We start from the raw sequence: 13,923 nt of genomic DNA, 5'->3' as shown, positions 1-13,923 counted from the left end.
CTGAAGCCTCCCAATGAAGGTGGACCCACAGGCATGGCTGTAGCAGGCATAGCACCTGTGTTTGCCATCACTGCATGTGTTTCCATTTGGCATCCCTGCAGATAATCATTTAATAATTATTGGGATGTTAATAATTATTGGAGCGTGACTAGCACAGTTCCTGCCACTCTCCTGAGACAACAGTTCTTGCCTGGCTCCTGATGCATCCTGCCTTTGGCAGCCTTCCATCCAGGAAGCCCATCTCAAGCACATGCATGCTGAGTTAGGCACTGCACCCAAGAGCTGTTTGCAAAGGTAGAGAAAGCCATTCCAAACAGAGAGGACAACCCTATTGGTTGGAAGTCATCATGATTTGCTGTTCAATAGAGTCCGGGGTGCTCTACAACTCCGTCCACAGGATATCTATGGTTTCTTGGAGTGATCTCTCCTTCACATATCTGAGCGTGTCAGTTTTAGTTTAGGGATGCTCATGCTGGGATTGTTAATATAGGTCTTTATGGGACTACTGGACTTCTGTTTTGTTCAGCTGTGTGATATAGCAGAGGCCCAAGGGGCACCTTGCAGACTGACTACATATATTCATCCCTGTCGCATTCTGGCATGCTTCACAACTGCCTCCAGCAGACCGTCAGCTCTCAGGATCGGACTGTTAGAGAAGCTTGGTGTAATTTTTAAGAGTAGCGGACTCTAATCTAGAGAACCAGCAGGTTTAATTCCCCATTCCTTCACATGCAATCATGTGACCTTGGGCTAGTCACAGTTCTCTTAGGGCTGTTCTCGCAGAGAAGAAGAGTTTGTTTTTATCCCCCACTTTTCACTACCCAAAGGAGTCTCAAAGTGGCTTACAATTGCCTTCCCTTCCTCTCCCCACAAGACACCATGTGAGCTATATGGGACTGAGAAAGCTCTGACAACACTGCTCTGTAAGAACAGCTCTAACAGAACCATGACTAGCCCAAGGTCACCCAGCTGGCTACATGAGGAGGAGTGGGGAATCAAGCCCAGTTCTCCATACTAGAATCCACCACTCTTAACCACCACATGAAGCTGGCTCTCAGAGCAGTTCTCCTAGAGGTCTCTCAGACCCACCTACTTCACAAGTTTGCTGTGGAGAGAGGAAGGGAAAAGTGTTTGTAAGCCACTTTGGGACTCCTTCAGGTAGTAAAAAGCAGGGTATAAAAAACTTGGCCATTTTCTTCATTTATATCCCACTTCGCCAATATTGAGCAGATTTTTTTGGCCCAGTATTATTACACATATGGACCGCATGTGCTGTGAACATGAAAACATGTTTTCCTCTTTTCCCCAGCCAAGAAAGCTCGTGTTCACAATGCAGTATTACCTGCACAGCAAAACCAACCCCCCCCCAATGGGAGGGTGTTCTGCAGAAACATAATGAACACAGAAACATGATATAAATAAATATATCAATTCCTTCAACATGACTAGCGTGACCCTTGGCCCTTGGGTGTGACATGGTAGTAAACTAGGATAGTCAGTACATCTGGAGTCGGTTACTTCAAGGCCTTGAATTTTTTCCTGGTCACATCACACTACATTGTTTAAATCACTTTTATTTTTACCTTGATACCTTCACATATTCTGTGCTTTCTAGCATCTTTTTACATTTACTTGCAGTCATTGCATCCTCATAATTCTTAGCAGATGTCTTGTTAAAGTAAACTGTTCCAGTATGGTTGGGTAAATTTTATAAGGCAGAATAATAAACTAACAATATTTAAGGCAACAAATAAGTTAGAACACCAGCTGAAAGCCAAAACAATGTATGAGATTGCGAGTTTGTGCTTCCTTAGTATCTGGGAGGGAGGGAACCATGTGGCAAATTTCTGCTAATGGGAGACAGGGTTGATTTTTACGAATTCATTGAAAACTCCCAAATCAGCCATATTTCTGGTCCTTATGCTCCCCTCTCTACTGCTAGTAGCATTTCAGGGGGCATTTTGCTCCCACATGCAGAAGACATTGATGAGAAAGTCCTAGTCCACTGAAGTGAGCCGGCATGGTGTAGCAGTTAGGAGCAGAAGGGGGGGGGGGAACAAACTGACAATGGCTATTGCTTTGCAAAGTTCTGTGATATTTATTAAAGTATCACAGAGTCAAAATGAGCCCCCCCCCCCAGGCTTGTCCAGTAGTTAGACAGCTAGATTAGAGATCTGGGTTTTCAGTCGTCAATCTTAGAGGTTTTGTTGGGAGGGTATTGGGTTTTTTTAATTAATTATGAGATTTTATTATTGTAAGCCGCCAAAAGTCCTTGGGGAGTGGTGGGATATAAATCTAACAATAAATATAAATACAATAATTAAAATGTGGAGTGTATAGTGAATGAATGTCAATTATTTCTTCTGGTGGAAATTACTAATGGATCCAACCCTCTCTTTTAATAAACACTCTACTTGACGCTATGTCATTGCACTAGGCATTTCCTCATCCCACCAGCCAACGATGAAAGGTAAGTAAAGGCAGTGATACACCCCATGTGATGATGTCACAGTATGTATTGTTTGGATTAGATGTCACAAGGAAGATACTGCAAAGGGACATGCAGTTTCTTATAAAGTTTCATTTGGCCTTCAATCATGTAAATGCTTGTCTTTTGGATCACTGAAGCAGCTAACATCTATATTATTCTTACCAGCAGGCATTTGTTCCTTTCCTATTAAAGGGCGCCATTTAATGAGCATGTTTTCCCATTCCTTATTATCCAAATACAGCTGTTTGGTTTCAATTGTAAGGGAAGCATTTCCCACATTTGTTTGGTTAGGATTACAGAATACAAATTAAGGAAATAAGCGGCTAAGAGCAAGAATGTATTTTAATGGCAACATATGGTTGGTGATTTCTGGTATTTTTGAAAAGAAGGATGAATAAAGGCAATGTAGTGTTTGAAGAGCACAACAGAGCATTCTTCATTCACAGTGGGGGTCTGGATTGCAAATTATATGGCAGACATTCTTATTAACAAGTTGAATACGGGTTGAGCCATCCGTCTTGCTCTTTCTCCCCATGATTCAAATAGGCTGTCCATTTTGAATTTCTATAAAGCAGCACATAACATTTATGCGATTTTATATTTACGCTTCCTTCTATTAATAAAAATTCATACATTAAAAAGGGCAACATTGCTCTAAAATTGGGAGGGAAAAGTAAGGTTTGACAACATAAACAGTAGCCAACCAGTCCCCCGTACAGCTAGTTTTTCTTTAATTCAAAGTAAGATTGCTTGCCCCAGTCAGGCACAGAACTACAGGGTCTAAGGGGCAACCATAGCACCCTTGTGATCTGAGAACCAAGGTCCTTATCATTTAACTAGGATGCAAGTCCTGTCTCACTTTCGAGTCAGCATTCTTAATATGGAACTAAACGTGGAATGATTAACATCCTTTGTTCTGCATAGCTCAAAAAGTGATGAGGTGGTTTGGAGAAAGTCAGGAAATGGGTGTGGGGAGTAAGACTCTCAATAAACCTAGAATTTTCTTCTCAAACCCAGGGGAACGGGCATTGGGTTTCATCTAAGTCTCCAGATTCTGACAAGCACCACAGAAGCTGGTGACTGGGAGGGGGAATAACACTTTGCCACATAGAGTAGCTCTGCTGAACATTGCAAGGACATGCAGAAGAGAATTAAAAAACAGAGGCCAGACCAGTCTAGACAACAAGTAGGGAAGTGTTGAAGAGAAGATAAAGAAATGGTTGTTTCCACCAGAGGGACAAGATAATTCTTACATAAACTTTACACAAAAACCAACACAAATTATTAAAACATTCGATTCGATTTGTACTTTTGTGAAGACTAACAGTGTGTGGCAGGATATACGCTTTCTTCAGAGACAGCTAGAATGTGAGTCCATCAGCATTTTAGCTTTATGGATTCATGTGTCTGAAGTGAGCAGTGACTCGTGAAGGCGCATACCCTGACACAAATATTGGTAATTAGGGTTGTGCGATTTGGCCGCTTTGGCGGCTGTTTCCTCTGGGCGCAGCCAGCGCCGCGCCGCGGAGGGTAAGGGCGGTACCAGCAGCAGCGTGACAGCGGGTGCAACCACGCAGGCATGGAATTCCGCCCGCTGTCACGCCACTGCCGGCACCGCCCCCCCTGCGGCGCCCAGAGGGAACGGCTGCCAAGGCGGCCGAATCGCACAAGCCTATTGGTAATCTTTTCTACTACTACAGACTAACATGGCAACCCATCTTGTAGTTCCTTAATAGATGTCTTGCCCCCCAACTGGGCAATGGTTCTTTTATTAGGATTTGGAAACAATAAGCACACCAGTGGAGAGGTAGAATTGCTGTATTATATTACATACTAGTAAAAGAGCCCATTGTAACGAAAATACAATGGGCGCTAGAATCTGGGGGATAGGGAGGGACAGGGCAGCGCGGGGCAAGGAAGCTCACCTTAGAGAGGGCGGGCGGCGGCGGCGGGGCATCCTCGGGCACTCTGCGGGCCGTTGGCGGCCATCTTTGAATCCGTCGGGGTGTTCCGAAGGCGCCAAAGGTCGGGGTCTTCCGAAGATTTTTAAAGGGGAGTCCCTGCCAGCGGCGCGCAGGCCGGCTGGCGGGGGCTCCCTGCCCGGTGGCCTGCGCGCCGCTGGCAGGGATTCCCTCGGGCGGCGGCTTGACGGGCAGGGCGGCTTGACGGGCGGTGGCTTGAAGGGCGGCTTGACGGGCAGGGAGCCCCCGGCAGCCGCGCTCCGCGCGACTGCCGGGGGCTCCCTCGGGCGGCGGCCTGACGCGGCGAGAGGCGCTTTGCGCCTCTCGCCACGTCAGGCCAGGAGCAACTGCGAGCCGCGATGCTCGCGGCTCACAGTTGCTGCGCCTGGGAATCGGAGGGACCAATCGGCAGGCGCGTCCCTCTGATTGTCTGTCATGAGGAAGGGTCCAATCCGGACCCTTCCTCATCCCGGACACAGCCCGCCTCAGGAGGGCTTACTGTTTTATTTCGTCCGTGGCGCCACGGGCGGTGTACAGATAGTTAGCAGGCAGTTGTAATATAGATGTTACAATATAGCAGCATTCATATATACAAAACAAGAAATCTCTAATCAACTATCGGGAGCCCTATTTCGGTAGCAGAGATATGGACCTCTCAGCCATAGGGTGTGCAGTACCAGGCCTACAGAGAAGTTCCCCGTATCATGATCAAGCATTTATGCCTGAGCTAAAATGACAAACAAGGTTGATGGATGACACTTGTCTGTTGCTTCTTATTCCAGGGATGCGTCACACCTGGACTCTTGTCTCATTAGTGGGGACAAGAGTGGTTGAATCCCAGCCAACTCAGGACCAGGGCCGGACTTACATGAAAAGAGGCCCTAGGCTATTCCACTTATGTGGCCCTTTCACCTCCCATTTTTAAATTTGTAAATTACAGGAGAGATAATAAAATACATCATTACTGTGATATATATCAATATGTTAAATGAAACATGTTGTGATTGATACTAACCTTTATTTTAAATATGTGGAATATATAGGCCCCTCTTAATCTTGAGGCCCTAGGCTGAAGCCTAGTTAGCCTATAGGAAAATCCAGCCCTGCTCAGGATCCTCCTTACTTCCGTCCCGTTATAAAGAATTTCCTCCCAATTATAAAATCAACTCTGGACTCTTATCACCCTCCTTAATCTTTTCCTACTACAAAAGATTTAAATAAGCATGTTTTGTGAACAATACTACTTATCAGTATATCTCAGCAAGAGAAACAAAACACAAGATAATGGAAGAAATACATATATATGATGTGTAAAAAGACAAGGCCTGTCACTGAAACTCCTCGTTACAATATCTTCTGCATCACTGCCCATACAACAGGGCAGTTACATCCTTGAGAGACAGTTTGGTGCAGTGGTTAAGAATGGTGGCTTCTAATCTGGACAACCAGGTTTGATTCCCCACTTTAGTTCCATATGCTGTCAGCTGGGTGATCTTGGGCCAGCTGCTGTTCTCTCAGAACTCTCTCAACCCCACCCTACACGGGGTCTAAGCTGCTTTGAGATTCCTTTGAGTAGTAAAAAGTTGGGCACAAAACCCCCAGCTCTTCTTTTTCTTGTCCAGCGAATTCTATCCTTTATTTCCTTCTGGAATCTGTACTCACATTTGTCTAGGCCATTTTAACTTTTGATCTCTAAATTACAGAATCACGGAATCACAGAATTGGAAGGGGCCATAAAGGCCATCTAGTCCAACCCCCTGCTCAACGCAGGATCATCCCAAAGCAATTACTATCTGGGACTTGCTTCTGAGTGATCTGTCCCAAGTGCATGCAAACATGAATGGTCATGAGCACTAGTTGTTGGAAAACAAGGAAGGGCCTTTACGCCTACTTGTAGGCTTTCTAGAAGCATGTGGTTGGCTGTTGCTGAAGATAGATTTAGAGTTAAATGGATCTTTGTTCTGCTATAACAGGTGTGCCTGGCCTTGTAAAATGAGCTCCCAAAGAGCTAAGGGCCCTGCAGGAGCTTCTTCAGTTCTCTGGATCCTTGTCTCCTTACATCTTTCAAGGCACATATGGCAGGAATTTGATGGCTAGGAAAGGGGGGGAATTGGGGAGAGGGTTTGGGGAGGTGATTCTTAATGCTTGTTTTGGTTTTTTATTATGTTGTAAGCCTCTGCAGGCTAGCTGGCCTAGGAGCGGTGGACTCAAATTTTGTTCTGTTGCTTGAGGGCAACACGGTTCCCCACCTGAATCTTTTAATGCTCTCATTCTGATCCTGAACTTTTTCCTCATGGAAGCAAAATCTCACTGAACTCAACAGAAATTCTTTTGGATTGGGAATTAAGTGTATATAAATAACATGCAAAAGGTAGTTAACCCCAAATAGTGTAACTGTCGTAATCTTCTGCAACATAGGGTTGCCAACCTCCAGGTGGGTCCTGGAAACCTCTCAGTGACCAAGATCAGTTTTCTCCTGTAGAAAATGGCTGCTTTGAAGGATGGACTCTGTGGCATTACACTACATTGTAGGCCTGCTCCTTCCCGAATCCCGCGCTCCCCAGGCTCCACCTCCAAAATCCCCAGTTATTTCCTAACCCGGAGTCGGCACCCCTATCTGCAAACACTGCCCTAACAAAGATTACACAGAGAATCAATTAACACAACAGAATCTGTGCTTCTGCGGGATCGCGAGCCAACAAGCACATAGGCTCTGCCTGCGCAAGCCATCAAAACAATCCCAATGAACTCAGTCCCAGACAGTCAATCATCGTTTTATACGGTCGGGCAAGCGCTTCCCGTCTTTTCAGACAGCGCTTCCGGAGCACTTCAGCTCCCATACGAACTCGCTCTTTCTTCAGCTCCGTCGCGGCTTTGCGCTTAGAAAGGCGACGCGAGATAAGCGGCGGGGCGGGTTCGTGGAGAGGAGAGGAGGGGCTGGAGGAGAGGCTCGCTTCCTCTCTCGTCCCCTGCCGGCGCGCTGCGTGCATCTGTGTGGGGCCATGGCCGACGGCAGCCGGGCTCCGGTCGCTCGGGTGCTCTTGCAGCAGTGCCTGCACGCGAGGTTGCAGGTGCAGCCTCCCGACTTCGGGTCCGAGGCCGAATGGGTGGAGGTAACGTCTGCACTGGCGGGCTGGTGGCGGGGTCGCGCTTGCTTTCATTCGCAGGGGCCGGGGAGTCAGCTGCTCGTCTTTCTTCGCTCCTGCCTGCCAGCCTGCCTGCTCTGCAGCCGCCCGCTTTCAGGCGACAGAAATTCTCGTTCGAGAGCAACTTCCAGCCCGGCTAGATCCTCCCGCTTTCTGAAATCACCCAGAGCTTCGGCTGCAGGTGGTGATGCTGATGGTAACGCCGAGTAGGATTTTTTCTTGCCCGGGTGCCGGACTTGTTTCCCATATACTGTTGGAATGAAGTCGGAGGTTGCGGGGCGTTGGGGACGCGGAACGTTTTCGCGGCTCTTGCTTGCGTCGGGTTTGTAACACGAATGTGAAGCGCATTAAGATTGCAGTCCTAGTGCGCTTTCACTTTGCTTTTCAGCTGGATTTTCCTGTGTGGGACAGGATAATCGACTTTTAAAGCGCATTGAAGCCGCGTTATCCAATATGTGCATAATGGATACATATTTGCATTAAAATTGAAGAGGCAGAAGGGCGGTTTAAACCCCATATATTTGGGGCTGAGTGACCTGTGAACCCCAAAGTCCCTCTTCCCAGCTTGACACACACGCACGCACCACCTGTCTATTGGCCTTGAGCAAGCCACACCCTGTCATCTTCAGTTGATGCAAAAAAAAAAAAAAAATACCAGCCTGCCTCTCAGTTCAGCCTTTCCTCCTACTTCCAGGATTATCATAAAGAGATAATGAAAATGAAGGGCTTTGAGCACTCTTAAAGTGCCCACTTTTAAGTGGTGGAATTTGATGGTGGAATTTGGCTCTGAATGCTAAATGCCCATTTTGAATTGAGACAGCCAGGGTTAGATGAACCAGTCACCTAAAGCAACTTTATTAATGTGCTGATTTTTTTTGTTGCTTGTGTGACATTCCTCAATAGAGAACAGTATTTAATTTTGAAAGTGAAACAGCTTGTAATTAGAGTCCTGTAGTATCCTTAGAGCCTTTAATTGCAGGGATGTGGGGTTTGGTTGCAATGACTTAAATACTATCATCCATTCATTGTTGTGCCCCTGAGAAAAAGGCAAGGCGAACCGACAAAGAAAATGGGACAGAAATCAGGAAGTGAGCTAACCAGAGGCGCAGGTGTTTACAGAGCTAAGAATGCTAAAGCATATTGTTTAGCTGAAACATATTGTTTTGAAATAGGGAGGGCGGTATTGAAATATAACAAAATAAATAACCAGTCATTTTGTTGTCCTCTATTATAAATGTATTAGGTCAAAACATTTTATTTTTCTTTCAAGGCCCCATCATGGTCCCAAAGAAAAGAGAGGTGGGGCAAGGACCTTTTTTCTAAAGGTCTTCAATTAAAGCAGTGTTCGTTTAGTAAGATTACTATGCCATCACAGACTATTTATAGCCCTTTTCATGTATTACCTTGGACCATGTGTATGTGGAAAATGAAGTACATGTGAACCTCCTGATTGTTGTGTAAATGGGTCACCATGCATATGTTCCAGCTGTAGACCGCACATTGCCACAGGTAAACAAGCATAACATACGAAAAGGGCTTTACAGCAGCGGTCCGCAACCTTTTTCAGGTTGCGGCCCATTGCCAAGGATTTGGGAGAGAGGGTGACCCGGGGCCCCGCGCATGTGCGGCAGCCCCGCACAAATGCGCATGCACGGTTGCTCTGCGCGTGCGTAAAACTGCCACGTGCATGTTTGCATCCCCCATCAAGCGCAAGCACACATGTGCGGCAGGTCTGTGCATGCGCTTTTGCGCTAACGGCATGCCAGCGGCCGCGCTTCCCTCTCCCCTCCCCTGTCCCGCAGCAAGAAGCTTGCCGGGCCGCAAGCTAATCTGCCTGGTGAGTTTCTTGCTGCGGGGGGGAGGGGGCAGGGAGAGGGAGCCGTGGCCCGCTGCCGAAGCTCTCGTGGCCCGGCATTGGGCCGCAGACTGGGGGTTGGGGACCACTGCTTTACAGGACACTGGAATCGTTTTAATCCATTATTCATCACTTTAAAAAATGTATTTACAATATTTACCTTTCTCCCAGGCAACTGGAATCACAGGAAAGTGACAAATAAGAGCAATTCAGAAATATGAGATAAAAGAATAACATCAAAATTATTACAATAAAAATGACAACAACACTAAGCCAACAACTTAGGCCAGTAACCATCAGTCTGTTTGTATGATAACTACAATTAGTAAAAACTGCAACATATTAGTAATTCTGAACGCCTACTTTAAAAGACCAGAAATTATTTTATTTTCCTTGGTTAATTTATTTTGAGAGCAATCCTAAATAGGTCTACTCAAAATCCTAATTAAGTCTCTTCAATAGGACATACTTCCAGAAAGTGTTTTGGGGGATTCCTTTGTTTTTAAGGACTTCCCAAAGTAGACTATATATCATTGTTGTCTTTAACAGTTTACTTCTGAGTGGAGAGTTTCAGGTATTAATCTCTGTGTCAATTTCAAATATGAAGTCTGTTTTTAGTTTTGATGGAAAATCCTTGACTTCAAATACCGATTTACAATTTTAATAAAATGTTGGGTATATTTGGAGTGTGTTCTTGTAAATACCAAACTGTAAACTATATAATTTGTACTTTGTTTAAAAATGTAGAGCATGAAAATAAGACTAATTCCTTTGTTAGTAAGATACTTGTTTGTAGAAGCATGACATTTGGTATTTAGTCAAATAGGTTTCCCAGAAAATTGTTCACTTTATTACAAAGAGCTCCAAGAGATTTCCTACACCCTCAAATCTAGCATGTCACCTTTTAATTACATTTAAAACTCGTTCAAAAATATTTTTCTTCAGCATACCACCAGTTGAAAATAAATTGCTTTTATTGTACGACCATGTGTATTTTGTTAATATATTTATTAATCAGGTTTTTTAGAGCTTCAGTTGTTGTGTCTGGCTATTAAAACAGCTTGTAATCAGATTTTGTTTATGAAAAGGATACATCTGGTTTATTAACAGTCACATGTTCACCATCCTTTCCTGTTCCCCACATACTTGGTGCTCAGAGTTTGTTTATAAAAAGAATACATCTGGTTTATTATCAGGATCATGTATGCACTGTCCATTCCCCACATGTCTGGTGCCATGATACCAGCACATCAACAAATTATAATTTGTTCATTGCTTACAAACCAGGATTGTGTGCTACCCATGTTTGGATGTGTCAACAGAACCACTATGGTGAAGTGTTTGGAGTGTTGGATTAGGCCTGGAGACACCTAGGTCCTAACCTTCTGAGCCTTGCCTACTTACTGGGAGGTCATTTATCGGGAGACCTGTAGTAAATCAGCTATATGTACTAAATAAATACTGAATAGACCAAAGACTTAAAATCTAAAATCATTCAACTTGGGTGAGAGGGAAAACATGTTTTTGAAAATAAATTGTACTTGTTCTCACTGCAAGTAAACTTCAGTTTGTGATTTCTGAATAGTCAAAGTAAAACTTGCTGAACAGGGGTGTAGATGTATAATATATTTGTTTATTACTTTGCTTAGATCCACCGAGGACTTATAATCTATGTATGTTTCTTCAAAGGGGCCAATGAAGAGATCATTCCTAAAATGGGTAGGTGTTTAGGTCAAAAATTCTTGAAACAAGCAAGTAAAAAATAATTATGCAAAAACTATTTAAGTAAATATAAATGTGAGGCAGCTGCTTCATTGAACCTAACAAAGATGTATCACAGGGCAATAAGAACTTGTTCAATGAGATTTTGTATTTAAAAGCTTTGAAACTGAAAACTGTCTGGAGGAAATTAGTCCAAGTATTTTGTTCTGAGTCTTTGTACTTGTAAGTCCAATACGCTCATTAATTAATTAAGGTTGCTTTTTGAGGCAGACTGTATTCTTACTATTGTGCCATATTTAGCTACAGATTTGAGACAGTACTGAAATATGGGGAACCATTAAACAGTGGATTGGAATCCTGATTTGTAGACAAGATAGTATAAGGTAAAGGTATCCCCTGTGCAAGCACCGAGTCATGTCTGACCCTTGGGGTGACGCCCTCTAGCGTTTTCATGGCAGACTCAATACGGGGTGGTTTGCCAGTGCCTTCCCCAGTCATTACCGTTTACCCCCCAGCAAGCTGGGTACTCATTTTACTGACCTCGGAAGGATGGAAGGCTGAGTCAACTTTGAGCCGGCTGCTGGGATTGAATTCCCAGCCTCATGGGCAAAGCTTTCAGACTGCATGTCTGCTGCCTTACCACTCTGCGCCACAAGAGGATCAAAGATAGTATATGACAAACTATTCACATAAACTAACAAACCTGAGCTACTGGAAATACAGCCCCAGGATGTCCAAGGCTAGTTCCATAATAACAAGCCAAAGTAATTTGCTGCAGTCATTTTAATCCTCAGGATAAGAGACCAAAGATATTGAAACTGGCACTTGAAGTTTGTTTGTTTTGCTGATGAGTGGCAATTGACTGGCAAGGTGGTTTACCATTGCTTGCCTCTGTATAGTGACCCTGGTATTCCTTGGTTATCTCCCATCTAAATACTACGCAAGGCCAACCTTGCTTCTGAAATCTGATGAGATCAAATACTTCCTACTTTCTGCAGCCCTCACAATCTCTCCTCCTGATTATGAGGACCCTTAGGAATACTATAGGCTGCACAGTAGATGGCAGCCGCTTGAGTAGGAAATCCATCCAAAGTACAGACCTTCCCTTGCACAGGTAGATGTACCTATATACAAACATTCTTCTCATTGATTGGAAGTTATTTATTTTATTTATTTTTGGGTGGAGTCCTTTTTGGAGGGGGGGGTCAAGTTATAGCAGACATATGACCCCAGAGGTAGTTTGCCATTGCCTGCTTCTCAGTTGTGACCCTTTACTTCCTTGGTGGTCTCCCATCCATATACTAACAAGGACCAACCCTGCTTAGCTTTCAAGATCTGACAGTGATACTTACAACCTGTGGCTCTTCTGAACACCGTCTCCCACTGTGACGGCCACCATATATTTCAAGGAATTGGGCAAAGCCATTTGCTTAGTGGGGCAAATAGGTGGCTGGTGATTTCCATCTTGAGAGAATGAGGGGATTGCCTGAGGGAGGAGGGCAGAGAAAGAAAGAGGGGAGGAGGGGAGAGATGGGGAAGATTGAGAAAGGGTGGTGGAGTTATATTGTTTGAGAAAAGCTGGGGATAAGAGGGGAGATTAACATACAAGGGTGAGGGGAAGAAAGAGGAGGCAAGAAAATATTGCTTGAGGAGGTAGGGGGAAAGACTGATGGAGTGGGGAGAAGGGGGTGAGAAAAGATTTGGGACAGAAGATTTGAGACAGAAAATAGGACCTTTGACAACGAAGGGCGGGAGAGGGAAGGAAGCAAGGACAGCAGAATGCCCACCTCCAAGTTTCTTGTATATTCCCATATTTCCTACATAACAACATGTGTGTGGTGGATTCATTCATAAGAGGGTACAGTATATATCTCTTTTTGGTTGATGGTAGCTACAAATGAAGTTCTCTGCAGTTAAGTGAATTCCAGTGTCACAGAAGTATTCCCATGAATTCCATTACATTGAAAAATGTTTTATTATGAATGAAAATGATGATGCTCTCCAGTCTCTAGTTAGATATCTGTAGTTCCTTCTAAACTTGGGGGAAAAAAACATATTCAGGCAGCCAGTAGAGGGCGTTCATGTACAGTTAAATTATTAATTGAATTGCTTGTGAGAAGTAAAATGGATATTTGGGTTACAACTACCAAACCAGTCTAGAGCTTTGAATTTCACGGGATGGACAGGATATAAAAAGACTAGCTAATATATAGCAATATGTTTTTTACTCTAATATTTTCCCATATTTTTGCAGTTAATACACTCCTGAATGTGAAATTAAGTGAAAATGAAGATGGCGAATATGTTTCTATTGTGGATTTGCCAGGCAGCATTTTAATAATACCTCAAGCCACACTGGGTGGTAAGCTGAAGGGAAGAAGCATGCAGTACCATAACAACAGTGAGAAGGAAATTGGGATGGAACTTTACTCTCAGTTTGTAACTCTGTGTGAAAAAGAAGTGGCTACTAATGCCAGATGTGCTGAGGCTGGTGTTGTTCTCAGGCATGGGACGTATGGGAACAGGCAGGTTTTGAAAGTGGATACAAATGGACCGTTCACTCATATGATTGAGTTTTGAAAAGTCTGATCTTTTGAATGACTAATAAAAGTTGTACGGTTGTTTCAATTGGTAGTGTATTTGATTTGTTGCATGAACTGAAACATAGCTAAATACATATAAACATAAATAGTCTCATGTTATGTTACTATATATTGTGATAAATCATTAACTCCTAATCTCTAAAGG

At 44.0% G+C, this 13,923-nt stretch overlaps 2 protein-coding genes across 2 annotated transcripts in view; one reads left to right on the top strand and one right to left on the bottom strand.

Moving 5' to 3' along the window:
* The window catches only part of NUBPL (NUBP iron-sulfur cluster assembly factor, mitochondrial), a 130,586-nt gene that overhangs the window by 108,182 nt on the left and 8,481 nt on the right, over positions 1–13,923 (bottom strand). The gene's annotated exons all lie outside the window — the stretch shown is intronic.
* Positions 7,286–13,803, top strand: DTD2 (D-aminoacyl-tRNA deacylase 2). Its single transcript, XM_077323030.1, has 3 exons — positions 7,286–7,565; positions 11,103–11,172; positions 13,430–13,803. The coding sequence occupies exons 1-3, from the start codon at positions 7,455–7,457 to the stop codon at positions 13,753–13,755; spliced, it is 507 nt and encodes a 168-aa protein (XP_077179145.1). The 5' UTR covers positions 7,286–7,454; the 3' UTR covers positions 13,756–13,803.

The sequence above is a fragment of the Paroedura picta genome, chromosome 2 (genome assembly GCF_049243985.1).
Source record: "Paroedura picta isolate Pp20150507F chromosome 2, Ppicta_v3.0, whole genome shotgun sequence".
In the NCBI taxonomy this organism is placed as follows: Eukaryota; Metazoa; Chordata; class Lepidosauria; order Squamata; family Gekkonidae; genus Paroedura; species Paroedura picta.
This window is presented reverse-complemented; position numbering and strand designations above follow the sequence as displayed.

Coding starts and splice junctions, on each gene's coding strand:
- DTD2 (XM_077323030.1), top strand. CDS start 7,455: ATGGCCGACGGCAGCCGGGCTCCGGTCGCTCGGGTGCTCTTGCAGCAG. Junction 7,566..11,102: donor CCGAGGCCGAATGGGTGGAG/GTAACGTCTGCA, acceptor TACTTTGCTTAG/ATCCACCGAGGACTTATAAT. Junction 11,173..13,429: donor AGAGATCATTCCTAAAATGG/GTAGGTGTTTAG, acceptor ATATTTTTGCAG/TTAATACACTCCTGAATGTG.